Genomic DNA, 15,045 nt, shown 5'->3' with positions numbered 1-15,045 from the left:
GAAAGAACGATGTAAAAGTACTGCTTGTTCTTACTACCCCGGCAGCCCTACAGATTTCGTTTTTGTGCTATAAAACTCATTTTATATATATATATATATATATTTATATGAGATCTTAGCTTTTCCCTGTAGAAGCAGTATCCAAGGAACACAAAACATGACCCCAAAATCTCGTCTCAAGGAATGCTTTGGAGCCGGTCTCGATGAGAACAAAATCGATTCAGTGCCATTAGTGCATGGCCAGGATCAGCTGATTCGGTAACGGCGTTAAAACAGCCGAGTAATTAAGCAATCCCTTCCCACATAGGGAAATCAACGTGGAAACCAGTATCGAAAACTTTAGCTGAACCTGTGTTTCCCAGCTTCTGCTCTACTGCTGAGAGAACCAAAAGTTTTCAACGTACCATCTCTAGACTATCCAATATTGCATATAGAAGTCCTCCCTTCTACTTTTCTCTTAACCACTCTTACTCCCTCTCTCGACTCCCACCAACTTGTTTTCGACTTCACTTTCCACATCACGTTACTGGGGCGACAGGACAGAACAGACGCCACAACACTACGAAAAGAACGGGATCAAGTCGTAGGGAGAAGCGAGGCGAGGGAGCACCCGCTCCCTCAAACAGTTCTCCACCTTTTTCATGTAGCATCCTGTGTCTCACTCCATTTTCCCCCACATTGTCACCGGACTACCAGAGTCACAACAGAGCCAGAAAACCACCAACCAGCGAGCTTCTAAATCAATAAAAACCCAAACGATCCTTGGCGCACATGAACACAATATTCATCAAAAGAAGCATAACCACACTTGATATCAAAAATAACTACTACCCTAATTACAGACATCCTGAGGGAAGTCCTCAGTCCTGGGCACCTCCCGGGTGTTTTGACACGTTGAAATACGCTAAAAAAGGGAAATGAGAGATCCGCTAACAGCTACTACCGCCATTTTAAGCCACATAGTGGAGAAAAAAAATCTTAAAATTTTTAAAAAGTCTTTAATAATACCGTCATACGCAACAAAAAAAAAAAAAAGAAAAAACACTAAACAGAAATGTTACGAGGCATTCAGGTAAAGTCTGACATTTCAAAAGGCCAAAATGCGTGTCCAAACGCAGATCACTAGAGTTACATTCAAGAGTAATATAAGGCTATTTAGGACCCGCGCTTTAAAATTATTACCACGAAAAAATTTGGTTTAATACATAGATGATCCATGAAATGTGACAGGTTGACAGAACTACCCAGCAAAAATATGGCAAATACACTTACCACGCCTGAAGCAAGTGCGGAGAGAGACGGACCCGTGCCAGCAGAAACGTTTTCTACCACTGGGCCGGGCGGCGGCGGGAAGTTGGGGCTGAAAACCATCAGGTCGCTCTTGCCCGCGCCGTCCGCCACGCACAGGCTCCGGCTCTGGCGCTGCGAGTACGACCAGCTCCCCACTTCGCTGGCGCACACCAGCGTCGCCGGCCCGGGCCCCGACAGCACGGCCGCCCGCGGCGCCCACCGCGACGCCCCGTACAGCACCACCGCCAGCAGGAACAGGCTCGACACCGCGCAGATGGCCACCACCAGCCACACGTTCGTCGTCGCCGCCGCCGCCGCCGCCGCCGCCGCCGCGCCGCCCTCCGCGCCCGCCGCCGGCCGCAGCCCCGCCCCCGACGAGGACGGGGACGACGAGGAGGACGAGGACGAGCCCGCGGCCGCCAGCGCCGCCTCGGCGCCCTCCACCAGCGACACGCTCAGCGTGGCCGTGGCCGAGCGCGCCGGCTCCCCGTGGTCCCGCACCACGATCACCAGCCTCTGCCGCGGGCCGTCCGCCTCCTCCAGCGCCCGCGCCGTGCTCACCTCGCCGCTGTACAGCCCCACGCGGAACGGGCCCTTCTCCCGCGGCTCCCACAGCTCGTAGCGCAGCCACGCGTTGTAGCCCGAGTCCGCGTCCACCGCGCGGATCTTCGCCACCACCTGCCCCGCCGGCGCCCCCCACGCCGCCCACGCCCACAACGCCCCCGAGCCCGGCCCCGACGCCGCCGCCGAGCCCGACGCACCGGCCCACGGCCCGCCGCCCGCCGCCGGCAGCAGCGCCGGCGCGTTGTCGTTCTCGTCCACCACGAAGACCTGCACCGTGGCGTTGCCGCACAGCGGCGGCTCCCCCGCGTCCACCGCCCGCACCTCGAACTGCAGCACCTGCACCTCCTCGTAGTCCAACGGCTGCAGCGCCCACAGCCGCCCGCTCTCCGCGTCCACCGACACGTAGCTCGACGCCGGGCGCCACCCCCCGACCACCGCCGCCGCGCCCCCGCCGCCGCCCTCCGCCACCGAGTAGCTCACGCGCCCGTTGCCCGCCTCGTCCGGGTCCCGCGCCCACAGCCGCGCCAGCTCCGCGCCCGCCGCGTTGTTCTCCCGCGCCAGCACCGTGTACACGGCCTGCGCGAACGCCGGCGCGTTGTCGTTCACGTCCGACACCGGCACCCGCACCGCGCGGCTGGCGCGCAGCGGCGGCGCCCCGCCGTCCTCCGCCCGCACCTCCACCTCGTACTCCGCCACCCGCTCCCGGTCCAGCGACTCCCGCAGCACCAGCGAGTACGAGCCCGCGAACGTCGACACCAGCCCGAACGGCGACGGCGGCCACGCCGCGCAGCGCACCCGACCGTTCGCCCCCGAGTCCCGGTCCGACACGCTCAGCAGCGCCACCACCGTCCCCACCGCCGCGTCCTCCGGCACCGGCACCGACAGCGACGTCACCCACACCTCCGGCGCGTTGTCGTTCACGTCCACCACCTCCAACACCACCTTGCAGTGACCCGACAGCGGGGGCGTCCCTTTGTCTCTTGCTTCTATTGTTATCTCATAACTGTCTATTTCTTCATAGTCTAATTTCCCTTGAAGTCTAATTTCTCCTTTGTTTTCGTCGATAGAGATCACTTCTTTTACTTGAGCAGCGACACGCTTACTGAAAAAATACATTATATCGCTATTGATCCCTTCGTCCATATCCGTGGCACTTAGCTTGATTAACAGAGTCCCGAGCTCTGACCCCTCTAAGACCTTCACTTTATACACCGACTGGTTGAACTGGGGCGCGTTGTCGTTCGCGTCCAGCACAGAGATCACCACCTCCATCATGCCCGTCAGCGGCGGCCGGCCCCCGTCACTCGCCGTCACCACCAACCGGTGCACAGCCACCGTCTCCCGGTCCAGCGGTTTGTCGAGCACCAAGAATAAGGACTCCCCGTCTTCCTCGGTTTTTTGCAAATCCAGGTTAAAGTGCTCGCTAGGGCTGAGTGTGTAGGAGAGCTGCGCGTTGGCTCCGATATCTGCGTCCGACGCGCCCTCCAGCGGGAACCGAGACCCCGGCAGCGACGATTCCGCGATGGTAAAGGCTTCCTCGTTCACGGGGAAGAGCGGGGCGTTGTCGTTGATGTCGGTCACCTCCAGCTCCACGTGGAAGACGCGCAGCGGCCGCTCCACCAGCACCTCCAGGCGCAGGGCGCACGGCGCGCTCTTCCCGCACAGCTCCTCCCGGTCCAGCCGCGAGCTCACCACCAGCGCCCCGCTCGCCCCGCTCACCTCCACGCTCGCCCGCCGGCCCTGCGCCACCAGCCGCAGCCGCCGCGCCTCCGGATCCACCGCCTCCAGGCCCAGGTCCTGCGCCAGGCGCCCCACCACCGTCCCGGCCTTGGCTTCCTCCGGCACCGAGTAGCGCACCTGCCCGCCGACCAGCGCCCAGGCCGCCTGCAGCACCAGCACACGCACCACGGGCCCCCACCACACGCCCATCGCCGCCGCCGCCGCCGCCGCCTCCACCCGCCCGGGCCCCGCACGGCTCCCCGCCGCCGCACGGACGCCCGCCCCAAGGGATTCCCGGTAGGCGCGGGGCGTCACTCCGAGGTCCGCCGCCCCGCCCGGCCCAGCTTGTCGTTCCTGCATTCCGCCGCCGCCTGCTCGCTGATGGCAACCGTAACAACGGATCCGGGAGGAGCTGCGCCCTCCCCCGAGCTCAGAGCACCTTCACGGTCAACAGCGGCATCTCGTGTCCGACCGCGGCTTCTTCCGCTGCAGCCGCCTCCTGTCATCCTCCCGTGCCTGGTAGCAGCGCTCCGCTCGAAAAAGGACGGGCTGTGACTCCGCCTCCGCGTCCGACACGCTCCGCGCTTTCCCTTCGGAACATTTCGAAAAAATGATAGCAGGTGGTCTTCTGTTCTTTTCTCCCCTCATCTTCTTCCCTCTTCTTCTTCTCTTTCCTAAAGCCACTTAGCTGATATATACTTGCCAAAACGTTTCCTAAATACCTACATTAACCCATGAATCACATCTGGGGAGGTGTTCACTGAAAAGAGCCTACCCCACTTCTCATCTGACTCTGTGTTCCCTACATGTTGTTGAGGAGGCATAACTCAGTTTCCTCATTTATTTATTTATTTACAAAGAGAGTGCAGCTGTTTCCTCTACAGAGGAAGACCATATCCTTCATCTTTCATCTATGGAAAATATTCAGGTCTCCAGAAGAAATAGATTCACATGGCATTTGTGTCTGGTGCAGCAACGCTGAAAAAAAAAAGCAGAAATTGCTCCCTTTCTCATGGCTTTGTGACAGTGACAAGGCTGAGCAATCCCATGCACTCTCCTTGGTTTTCATGCAATAAATAATAGAGTGAGGACATTGTATTACAAACAAATTCTGTGTTTATCCGTACCAGAATGGGTTTGCCCTTTGAAACATAGGTCTGACATAAAGAAACCAGCAATGCATACAAATTCCAAAGACTTTCAACTCCATCAGTGATTTCCTAACTCGTATGTCAGTCTAAACATAACTCACACAGCACAGATCCTCTCAGAAGGGTGAAACAGCTCAGGGAACCTGAGCTCTCTAGTAGTTTTGACATGTCTCAGTGAAGTATTTCCCATAAGTTTTATTTCCCCACTTGTAGCTGCAAAATGAATCATGAGTTCTTTCTTACCTGTTTAGGCAGGTAGGCGCTCACAGTACAGTAAAACAATGTGCCCATTATTGATGGACATAAGCCGCAGCAGGATACAGTACAGTCGTCCACACATCCCATAACTGAAGACAACATAAAAGGGTTGCACCACTGCTCTGGCAAGGTACTTGTCGTCTTAGAACATGTTCCCAGACTCCCACCTTATCCACTGACACAAATACATCAGGGTCCCTTCTCTACACAGCTACAGAGACTTGCTGCTACCCCACCATGCAGGCCAAGCAGGCCAGGCAGCACCACAAACCAGATGATTTCACACAGGAGTGATTTGCTGGTTCTACCACAGAAGCATCAGTGATTCAAGAGGAGGTCAAAACAAAATGAAGATACCTAATGCTAAAATAATCCAGGTAGGTCTGTCGATAGGTCATCTTTAAGTACACCTGTTGGTATTCTAACAATTGTCTTGATTTATTTCCAGGCCTCCATTGTCAGGGCTGAGTTCAGGGATCACTGTTCAGGATTTCAGGGAGACAGGGCTGGAAAAGCAAACAGGTTTTGCCCAGCCTCTCAAATCTCTGCTGTATTGCCAATGTTTCTGTATCCACTTCTATGAAGGCAGAAACAGAAATTAAACCTGAAGTCTCACAGCATTCTTTTAAGGTGAACATCACCTTAAGAGACTACAAGACAGTGAACCACAGTGATGGCAAGGGGCACAAATTCTGAAATGAAACAGTCAGCACTATTTGGCAACATGGCTCTTGCTCACAATTACTGACACGTCTCTTGAGAAAGGCAAGCTAAGCCACGCTGTCTACAGGAGAATCAGGAGTTTCAGGTGTAATTGCAGTTCATATTCAGATGATCATCATAAGGCACACACACAACAAAACACAAAATAATGGTTTATTTTAAGAAGTATTCTCAGGAATAAGGGGGGGAACAAAAAAAAACCAGAAAGACAAAGCCTAGCACTGCCGGGTACATGGAACTAGCAGTCAGGAGCCATAGCCAAGGTGCTTCTACAAATATATTTGCCCACCAAAAACAAGTCCTCTAGCAATGCATCTTGCCTAATATAGCACTACAGCTGCACGTTTTTCACACCTACCTTGGTTGCTGCTCTTCTGCCATTCTTTGCATTAGAAAGTAAATTTGCACCATACTTAAAAAGGGGCAACGTGAAATGCTTCTACTATCTTTTCTATGTCCATAGTAATTTTGTAGTGCTTCACAAAATAATATATGCCATGCAAAGTGAACAGGGAACCTGGAGTACCAACTGTTGCCACCTTGCATGAGCTCTGTTTCAGAGGAAAATCAAAAAGGAGACAGACTTCTGATTAAGAAATGACTGGGAACGCACACTTTGCAGCAGCTAAAAGCAAAAAGATCATTAAAACTGCCCTACCTGCAAGACAGAAAAACTTACACAATTGAAGACACTCCATACAAAATGAAAGAAGGCTGAAAGCAACAGTTAGAGTTGTGATTAACTACACAGATGGCAGGAAAATCAAACCTGGGCACTTGAGAAAGTAAGGTCAACACTGCAGTTGGGCAGAGATATTTTCCAGGAACTGTGCCATTTAATAGCTCATCAAGGGATCTCAAAAAGTCATGAAGAGTAATGTAACAAAGGCTATGGGAGATATTACCCTATGGGGCAAAGCTAAAATACAGGTCTCCTGAGAAGAACTGCAGAAACCGTTGACGACCCTGAAGACCTAGGTGGGAAAATGGCAACATATTTTTGACGCACGACACCACGAAGCTGAGCAGATGAGGAAAAAAATGTGGCCTCAACAGAGACAGTAACTGACAATGAAATAACCATTTATGGTTCTGAAATAATATCTTGGACATAGAGAAAACAGTGACAAAGATATATCAGATCTGTTCTCAGTGCCAATCAATAAAATAAGACTTATGACACCATGGAAGAAAACAACGCACTTCATTCAAGTTTGTGGAAACAAGATTCACCAACACTTTGAATATTTTCTGGAGGTGCTCCCCTTCTTAAGACGATAAGAAGGAGAGAGGAGCCCAGGAAGGGTTCCAAAGAAGGCGAGAAGATAGAAAAAGATTTAGAGCAGTTTATGTGTGAGGAACATTTCCTCACGTTAAAAAATAAAAGACTGAAATGGAATACTACAGAGGTCTTCAAAGCAGAAGCACCATGAAGAATGATAAGGAGTACAGACAAGAAAACTAGACTGCACGACACCATGAGAAAGCAATCCAAACTCAACTATCTGCCTTTCAGGATCAGTTTTGACTGGAGAGTTCCCCACATCCTTGAAATGCTAACTTATGCTCTAGATGTCCCCATATGATCTACAAAAAGATACGAGGTGCTACAGAAAAAGCACCCTACACTTGAACACCTCAATTAGAAATAAGGCAGCAAACGATCACATGAACATATTACCACTCACTTCAGGACCCTATGGAAATAGCTGCAGAACGGCTTCGAGCAATTCCGCGCTCCAGGAAGAGCAGAAAATGGCAATAAAAACCAAAAAACACACCGCAGTAGTGAAAAACCTTGCAGAGGAAGCAGACAGAAGGAACGCTGTGGTCAGGGCTAACACAGTGAGCACTTAGAAACCAGCGCCTGCCCAGGCGGCGGGCGAGAAGGGCGAATCGGGCGGGACTAGCAAAAAGGGGGAAGGGGCGAGAGGCGAGAAAGGGAGGGCCACTGACCGTGTCCAGGAGAGCGGGCGGCTCCGGCTGCGTCTCCTTCGCCGCGGGACCGGGCGGCGGCGGGAAGTTGGGGCTGAAAACCATCAGGTCGCTCTTGCCCGCGCCGTCCGCCACGCACAGGCTCCGGCTCTGGCGCTGCGAGTACGACCAGCTCCCCACTTCGCTGGCGCACACCAGCGTCGCCGGCCCGGGCCCCGACAGCACGGCCGCCCGCGGCGCCCACCGCGACGCCCCGTACAGCACCACCGCCAGCAGGAACAGGCTCGACACCGCGCAGATGGCCACCACCAGCCACACGTTCGTCGTCGCCGCCGCCGCCGCCGCCGCCGCCGCCGCGCCGCCCTCCGCGCCCGCCGCCGGCCGCAGCCCCGCCCCCGACGAGGACGGGGACGACGAGGAGGACGAGGACGAGCCCGCGGCCGCCAGCGCCGCCTCGGCGCCCTCCACCAGCGACACGCTCAGCGTGGCCGTGGCCGAGCGCGCCGGCTCCCCGTGGTCCCGCACCACGATCACCAGCCTCTGCCGCGGGCCGTCCGCCTCCTCCAGCGCCCGCGCCGTGCTCACCTCGCCGCTGTACAGCCCCACGCGGAACGGGCCCTTCTCCCGCGGCTCCCACAGCTCGTAGCGCAGCCACGCGTTGTAGCCCGAGTCCGCGTCCACCGCGCGGATCTTCGCCACCACCTGCCCCGCCGGCGCCCCCCACGCCGCCCACGCCCACAACGCCCCCGAGCCCGGCCCCGACGCCGCCGCCGAGCCCGACGCACCGGCCCACGGCCCGCCGCCCGCCGCCGGCAGCAGCGCCGGCGCGTTGTCGTTCTCGTCCACCACGAAGACCTGCACCGTGGCGTTGCCGCACAGCGGCGGCTCCCCCGCGTCCACCGCCCGCACCTCGAACTGCAGCACCTGCACCTCCTCGTAGTCCAACGGCTGCAGCGCCCACAGCCGCCCGCTCTCCGCGTCCACCGACACGTAGCTCGACGCCGGGCGCCACCCCCCGACCACCGCCGCCGCGCCCCCGCCGCCGCCCTCCGCCACCGAGTAGCTCACGCGCCCGTTGCCCGCCTCGTCCGGGTCCCGCGCCCACAGCCGCGCCAGCTCCGCGCCCGCCGCGTTGTTCTCCCGCGCCAGCACCGTGTACACGGCCTGCGCGAACGCCGGCGCGTTGTCGTTCACGTCCGACACCGGCACCCGCACCGCGCGGCTGGCGCGCAGCGGCGGCGCCCCGCCGTCCTCCGCCCGCACCTCCACCTCGTACTCCGCCACCCGCTCCCGGTCCAGCGACTCCCGCAGCACCAGCGAGTACGAGCCCGCGAACGTCGACACCAGCCCGAACGGCGACGGCGGCCACGCCGCGCAGCGCACCCGACCGTTCGCCCCCGAGTCCCGGTCCGACACGCTCAGCAGCGCCACCACCGTCCCCACCGCCGCGTCCTCCGGCACCGGCACCGACAGCGATGTCACCCACACCTCCGGCGCGTTGTCGTTCACGTCCACCACCTCCAACACCACCCTGCAGTGACCCGACAGCGGGGGCGTCCCTTTGTCTCTCGCTTCAATACGAAAATGAATGATTTTGACTTCTTCGAAGTCCAGGGCGCCCGTGAGTCGCATCTCGCCCGTCTTCGGGTTGACGGTAATAATATCTTCTTCACTCACGGGGTAGAAGCTGGTCACCGTGTACGTCACCTCGCTGTTTATTCCCTCGTCCGGATCCGTGGCGTTCACCCGAGCCACAAGCGTCCCCTCTGCAGCGCTCTCCGGCAGCTGCACTTTATACACCGACTGGTTGAACTGGGGCGCGTTGTCGTTCGCGTCCAGCACAGAGATCACCACCTCCATCGTGCCCGTCAGCGGCGGCCGGCCCCCGTCACTCGCCGTCACCACCAGTCGGTGCACAGCCACCGTCTCCCGGTCCAGCGGTTTCGTTAAAACAAGATCGGGTACAATAGTCCCTTCATTTGATTTTTCTAAATCGAGACGGAAACTGTCGCTGGGGCTGAGTGTGTAGGAGAGCTGCGCGTTGGCTCCGATATCTGCATCCGACGCGCCCTCCAGCGGGAACCGAGACCCGGGAGGGGAGTTCTCTGATAAATTCAGATTTTTCCGGGCGGCGGGGAAGAGCGGGGCGTTGTCGTTGATGTCGGTCACCTCCAGCTCCACGTGGAAGACGCGCAGCGGCCGCTCCACCAGCACCTCCAGGCGCAGGGCGCACGGCGCGCTCTTCCCGCACAGCTCCTCCCGGTCCAGCCGCGAGCTCACCACCAGCGCCCCGCTCGCCCCGCTCACCTCCACGCTCGCCCGCCGGCCCTGCGCCACCAGCCGCAGCCGCCGCGCCTCCGGATCCACCGCCTCCAGGCCCAGGTCCTGCGCCAGGCGCCCCACCACCGTCCCGGCCTTGGCTTCCTCCGGCACCGAGTAGCGCACCTGCCCGCCGACCAGCGCCCAGGCCGCCTGCAGCACCAGCACACGCACCGCGGGCACCCACCACACGCCCATCGCCGCCGCCGCCGCCTCCACCCGCCCGGGCCCCGCACGGCTCCCCGCCGCCGCACGGACGCGCCGGCTCTCCTGCTCGCCCCGCGCCGCCCCCCCGCGCTCACAGCCGGGCTCTCCGCCGCACCGGGGCGGAGCCGCCTCGCCGCTCCGCCGCCGTTTCTGAGCCTGCAGCGACACCGTGTGCTGCTCCGCCGCCTCACACGCTCCCCACGCTCGCCCGCGCCTCCGCACCCGCGCTCGTCACACCTCCGCTGCCGGCTGGTCTTCCTTCCTCCTCTTCACTTCTATTTTCTTTCTCTCTTTCTTTCTCTCATTATTCCTTTTTCCATGCTGACTTGCTTCTTCGTTGTGTGGATTCTTTTTGTCCCTGCTTCCTTTCTCATCCTTATTTTCAACTTCTTTTTCCCTCCAGTTACCATTCTTCGTTTTTCTCGTTCTTGCTCTTTCCCTTTCACAATACTTCTACTTCTCTTTCTTCTCCATTCCTTATTCCCCTGCCGTACCTCAATCTTTTCTCACCTTTCCCCGCTCTTGCCATCCTTCTCTCTTCTTTACACCCGCTCGCAGCTCACCAGTCGCCTCCGGCGCCGCGGCGGAGGCCGGCAAAGACGGAGCCATCACCGATAATTACCCGGTATCACCGCCGGAGCGCCGTACTCTAACCAAGGGGGCGGCTGTCGGGACCAGGTCTGTTCAGCGGCTAGAGCTAAGGTCCGTGCGTGCTGGTAATCTATCATCGCTTGCTTCCTACCTTCCTTCTTCCCTCTTTCCATCCTTTTCACTTTCACAGATTCCTTCCTTGCTGTTTTGCTTTCATTCTCTGATTCTTCCTTCTGCAAGACAGAGTTGGTGCACCCTGGTACTCTCCTCTATGGTCTCTTCCTTTTTTTTCCTCTCTTTGTAATTTTCCTTCCTTCCTCCCTTCCATACTTGCTTCTTTCTTCCTTTCTTTCTTCCTGTCTTTTTTCCTTTCTTCCTCTCGCCATCTTTCCATGTGCAGTGATAGAAGATGTGCATGCTAGTTTATCGTGCATTTATCATGCAATTTTCATTTATTATTTTATCTTAGTTCTCTCTATTGCTTGCTTTGTTCTGGTTTGCTTTTCCTTCTCTGTTCTTTCTGCCCTATCTCCTTTCTTCTCTTTGTACTCCTCCTCTCTTCCCAGCCCTTTCCTCCTCTTCCCTTCCTCCCTTTTTGCCTCTTCTTTGTCTCCCGTACCAACACATTTTGTACATTTCTTCCTCTCTTCTTTTTCTCCTCCTTCTTAATTCTTCATCTCTTCCTTTCTCTTCCTTTCAACTTTTTCCTCTTTCCTTCTTCTTTTCCTTCTCTCCCTTCTTTCTTGCCTCACCCTGCCCTATCCTTGCCTCCCCGTGTCTCCTAATTCCATCCTTATCTCTTCCTTTTCCCTTTTAACAAAACATTTTCTACATGTCTACACCACGCTCAACATGAAGCACAAACGTGCCCTTTGGCAAGACCTCTCGTTCATCTTTCCTGTTGCCCTCCAACCATCCAGATGGGGAACAACCTTCCTGCTTTCCTCCCATCTACGCAAGACAGACAGAGTGCACCTTCACCTCCACTTGTCGAAGGAAGACCACACTCTTCAGCCTCTGTCCTCTCAAGAGCAGAATCCACCTCGCTCTGAAGCACAAGCCAAGCTCCAGGTACTTGGACATCTGCGCAAAAAATGTTCCAATGAGTCCAAACAACCCAGGGGAGTCTTTCACTCTGGAACTCCAACCCATCACAATCCAGCACACCAGTCCTCCACAAAGGCTCAAAAAACACAGGGCAACCACACCTCCCACACACTCTTCATCTACGTCGATGAAGAGCTGTTCTTCCGGCCTCCTTTTTCACCTGCATGATGAATGTCAAGCTCTTGCTTCTCCTTTCAGGCAGGCATGCTCTGCCAGAACTACACAGCAACGACCTCCATACTATGGGGCATCAGTCCCCACAGAACACTTCTCATTCATTAGCATGAGACACACCTCAAAACACCCCCAAGGTAACACCGTGGCATCATCACTCAGAACATCCCCTCCATATCCAACACATCCACTCTGAGAAACGCATTAGGGTCCCTCCTCCATCCGTCCTTGCTGCCACTTCCTCACACGGTGCCTGGAAGCAGCACAAAAGGAATGAGAGCAGAGAGTGGGGCTTTGCTGGTCCACTCATAGAATACCTCAAGTTGGAAGGGACCCATAAGGATCACCAAGTCTGGCTTTCAGTCCACTCAACGCTCACTCAACCCAAGATGAAGATACCACAACTAAACAGGAACAACAGTGCATCTCTCTCTCAAACACATCCTCTTTAGGTGTGAGCGACTTACCTGTAGCATCACTGCATTATAAATCACTGGACACTCTGCATTGCTCCCTTATGCACTTGTATCGCAGGGTAACAAGGAGGGAGACCTGAAAACTAAGGACGTTCACTCCACATCAACATCAGCTCAGGACAGTTTTCTACTGGAATCCTCTATCCCAAGCCCTGCAAAATGAGGTCTCCAGCTAAGCAGACATTCTCCAGTTCCTCACCAATGACACATTCTGTGTCCTACACAGCATCTCCATTTCCTCACGCAAGGCTCTTCCCCGCTCAGCGTCACCCTCCCCATGACAAATGCCCTAAGCCCTATTCCATGCCACTCAGAAGATCGCTGCTACCATTCCCAGACACTGCTCCACCACAACAGCATGGCCCAGCAATAAAACCCACACTGGGCATGACACAGGCCTTTGCACGTCCTAATCTTCCCTCATGATTGGCACAAAGAACACAGGGAGGGACGCAAAGCCGCTCACTCTCTGGCAGGCTCTTCCCAGATGCCTGACCTTCACCCTGAATGTTTTGTGCCTTTTCAGCAATCTCAGATGGAAACACCACAGAGCTGAATGTTAGACTTCTTAAGGATTCTGCAATTAGAGCAGTCATCTCTGATCCCAGCCTGGATGGATTTTACTCCTCAAGTGAAAAACACCAAATGGTGAAGTGCAAGAGCACTCACCATATCAACTGCGTGGGAGAATGTCTACCACAGGAAACCAGAGCTGGCGTGCTGTAAGGAGTTGGTGTGTACGTGCACGTGTGTGAGTTCAGCGTGAGAGGGGGATGCACCACCTCTACTGAGGCGACCGTGCAAGTGCAGAAGTAGGGGAAATCAAGAGCACACATATTACACCCACCTCCTCAGCACACGCACTTACAAATCCCGCCTGAGGAGGATCAAGGAACCATCATGCAACATCAACCAATGTGAAAGCTACTGTAGATGCCCACCTCTACACAAGGACAGCAGGTTGAAGCACTACCCTCGCACAACACCTTTCTTAAAACAAGTGGGAAAACCTTCATCAGACAGCATCCAGAGGTCTGCAGCTCACCTCCTCTTACCAACACAGTATATATGGCAATCAGGCAGCAGCACAAATGACTGTCTCTGTGGGAGATCTTCATAACCTCAAAGGACATTGTGGACATTGCAATACCACACCCTAGCTCAAGATCCAGAATGCCTCCAAACTCCAGACACCTGAGAGCCTGAAAAAGGATCCTGTGAATGAACACTCTGTGCCCATCGTGCCTCCTGCTTTCTTCTAACCGACCTCCATTCCCCACTCTGAGACATGCATTCTCAGGGCAAGCTCATCATTCCCGATTCTTGTTTTCTCACAACATGGCTCATGGTTTTCCCAAGGATTTCCAGTTCCCTCAGACAAGTTTTCCCACTGCTCAGGGTCATCCTTCACATCAGGACCCGGCTCAGTACCACTGCCACATTCACCTCCATCAACACACCACACAGTCCTTACAGTCCAGGATTTGCAGACCCTCCCCTCGTTGAGAGCACCATAGGAAAACATACAGATTGTACCGTACGCACAATGTCCACCAGCCTCTCTGCAGCTTACCCTTCGTGTTTTGCAATACTCCACCAATCTCAGATGGAAATCTTACACACCTGGGTGCAATACTTTCTCCAAAGATGATCATACAGTCGTAGAATCATTCAGGTTGGAAAAGACCCTTGTCATGACCCTTCACTGGCAACCACCACAGCCTGCATGTCTTGCCATTCTTCATCTGTCTCAGGTGGAAATGCTACACACCAGGAAGCAAGAGCACCTGCAAAGCTGGCATTCATTTTATTCTACAGGAGAACTACTCACACTGGAACAGCAAACCTCAGATGGGAGAATGAAGTACTGCCCACTCCAGGAGAAGATCAGGTTGGAGACCATCCAAGGAACCTGAATGTGCACTACTCCATGGGACCTGATGAGATGCATCCGAGGGTCCCGAGGGAAATGGCAGATGAAGTTGCTAAGCCACTAGCCATCATATCTGAGAAGTCTTGGCAGACTGGTGAAGTTCCCAGCAACTGGAAAAGGGGAAACATCACCCCACTTTTAAAAAAGGGAAAAAAGGAACACCCGGGAAATTACAGGCCAGCCAGTCTCACCTCTCTGCCCAGCAAGATCATGGAGCAGATCCTCCTGGAAACTATGCCAAGGCACGTGGAAAACAGAGAGGTGATTGGTGACAGCCAGCATGGCTTCACTAAGAGCAAATTGTGCCTGACAAATTTGGTGGGCCTTCTGTGATGGGGTTACAGCATTGCCGCATAAGGGAAGATGACTGACATCATCTGCCTGGACTCATGCAAAGCATTGGATACTGTCCTGCACAACACCCTCCTCTCTAAAATGGAGAGACATGGATTTGATGAGTGGACCATTTGGTGGATAAGGAATTGGATGGATGGCTGCACTCAAAGAGCTGCGGTCAACAGCTTGATGTCTGGGTGGAGAGCATGATGAGTGGTGTGCCTTAGGGACCCATATTGGGAGCACTGTTATTGAACCTCTT

At 55.4% G+C, this 15,045-nt stretch overlaps 2 protein-coding genes across 3 annotated transcripts in view; both read right to left on the bottom strand.

The window, feature by feature from the left end:
* LOC104049877 (protocadherin alpha-C2) overlaps window positions 1-7,650 on the bottom strand; it is a 94,527-nt gene extending 86,877 nt beyond the window's left edge. The window contains exon 1 of one of the 2 annotated variants that reach the window (XM_064458808.1): window positions 1,273-7,650. In XM_064458808.1, coding sequence (XP_064314878.1) covers window positions 1,273-3,933 — 2,661 coding nt within the window. In that variant the 5' untranslated portion in view covers window positions 3,934-7,650. The remainder of the gene's footprint in view (window positions 1-1,272) is intronic. The other variant, XM_064458805.1, reaches the window with a different exon arrangement.
* Window positions 4,021-10,775, bottom strand: LOC135314605 (protocadherin alpha-2-like). Its single transcript, XM_064458160.1, has 3 exons — window positions 10,677-10,775; window positions 7,487-10,322; window positions 4,021-4,163 (listed from the first exon to the last, which is right to left on the bottom strand). Exons 1-3 carry the CDS (start codon window positions 10,773-10,775, stop codon window positions 4,021-4,023), a joined length of 3,078 nt encoding a protein of 1,025 aa, XP_064314230.1.
* Between the last annotated feature and the right edge of the window lie 4,270 nt (window positions 10,776-15,045).

The sequence above is a fragment of the Phalacrocorax carbo genome, chromosome 8 (genome assembly GCF_963921805.1).
Source record: "Phalacrocorax carbo chromosome 8, bPhaCar2.1, whole genome shotgun sequence".
Lineage (NCBI taxonomy): Eukaryota > Metazoa > Chordata > Aves > Suliformes > Phalacrocoracidae > Phalacrocorax > Phalacrocorax carbo.
Note: the sequence above shows the minus strand (reverse complement) of the source record. Positions and strands in the feature narration are given on the sequence as shown.

Coding starts and splice junctions, on each gene's coding strand:
- LOC135314605 (XM_064458160.1), bottom strand. CDS start 10,775: ATGGCTCCGTCTTTGCCGGCCTCCGCCGCGGCGCCGGAGGCGACTGGT. Junction 10,323..10,676: donor GATGGCAAGAGCGGGGAAAG/GTGAGAAAAGAT, acceptor GTGTCGCTGCAG/GCTCAGAAACGGCGGCGGAG. Junction 4,164..7,486: donor CAAGGTTTTTCACTACTGCG/GTGTGTTTTTTG, acceptor AATGTTCCGAAG/GGAAAGCGCGGAGCGTGTCG.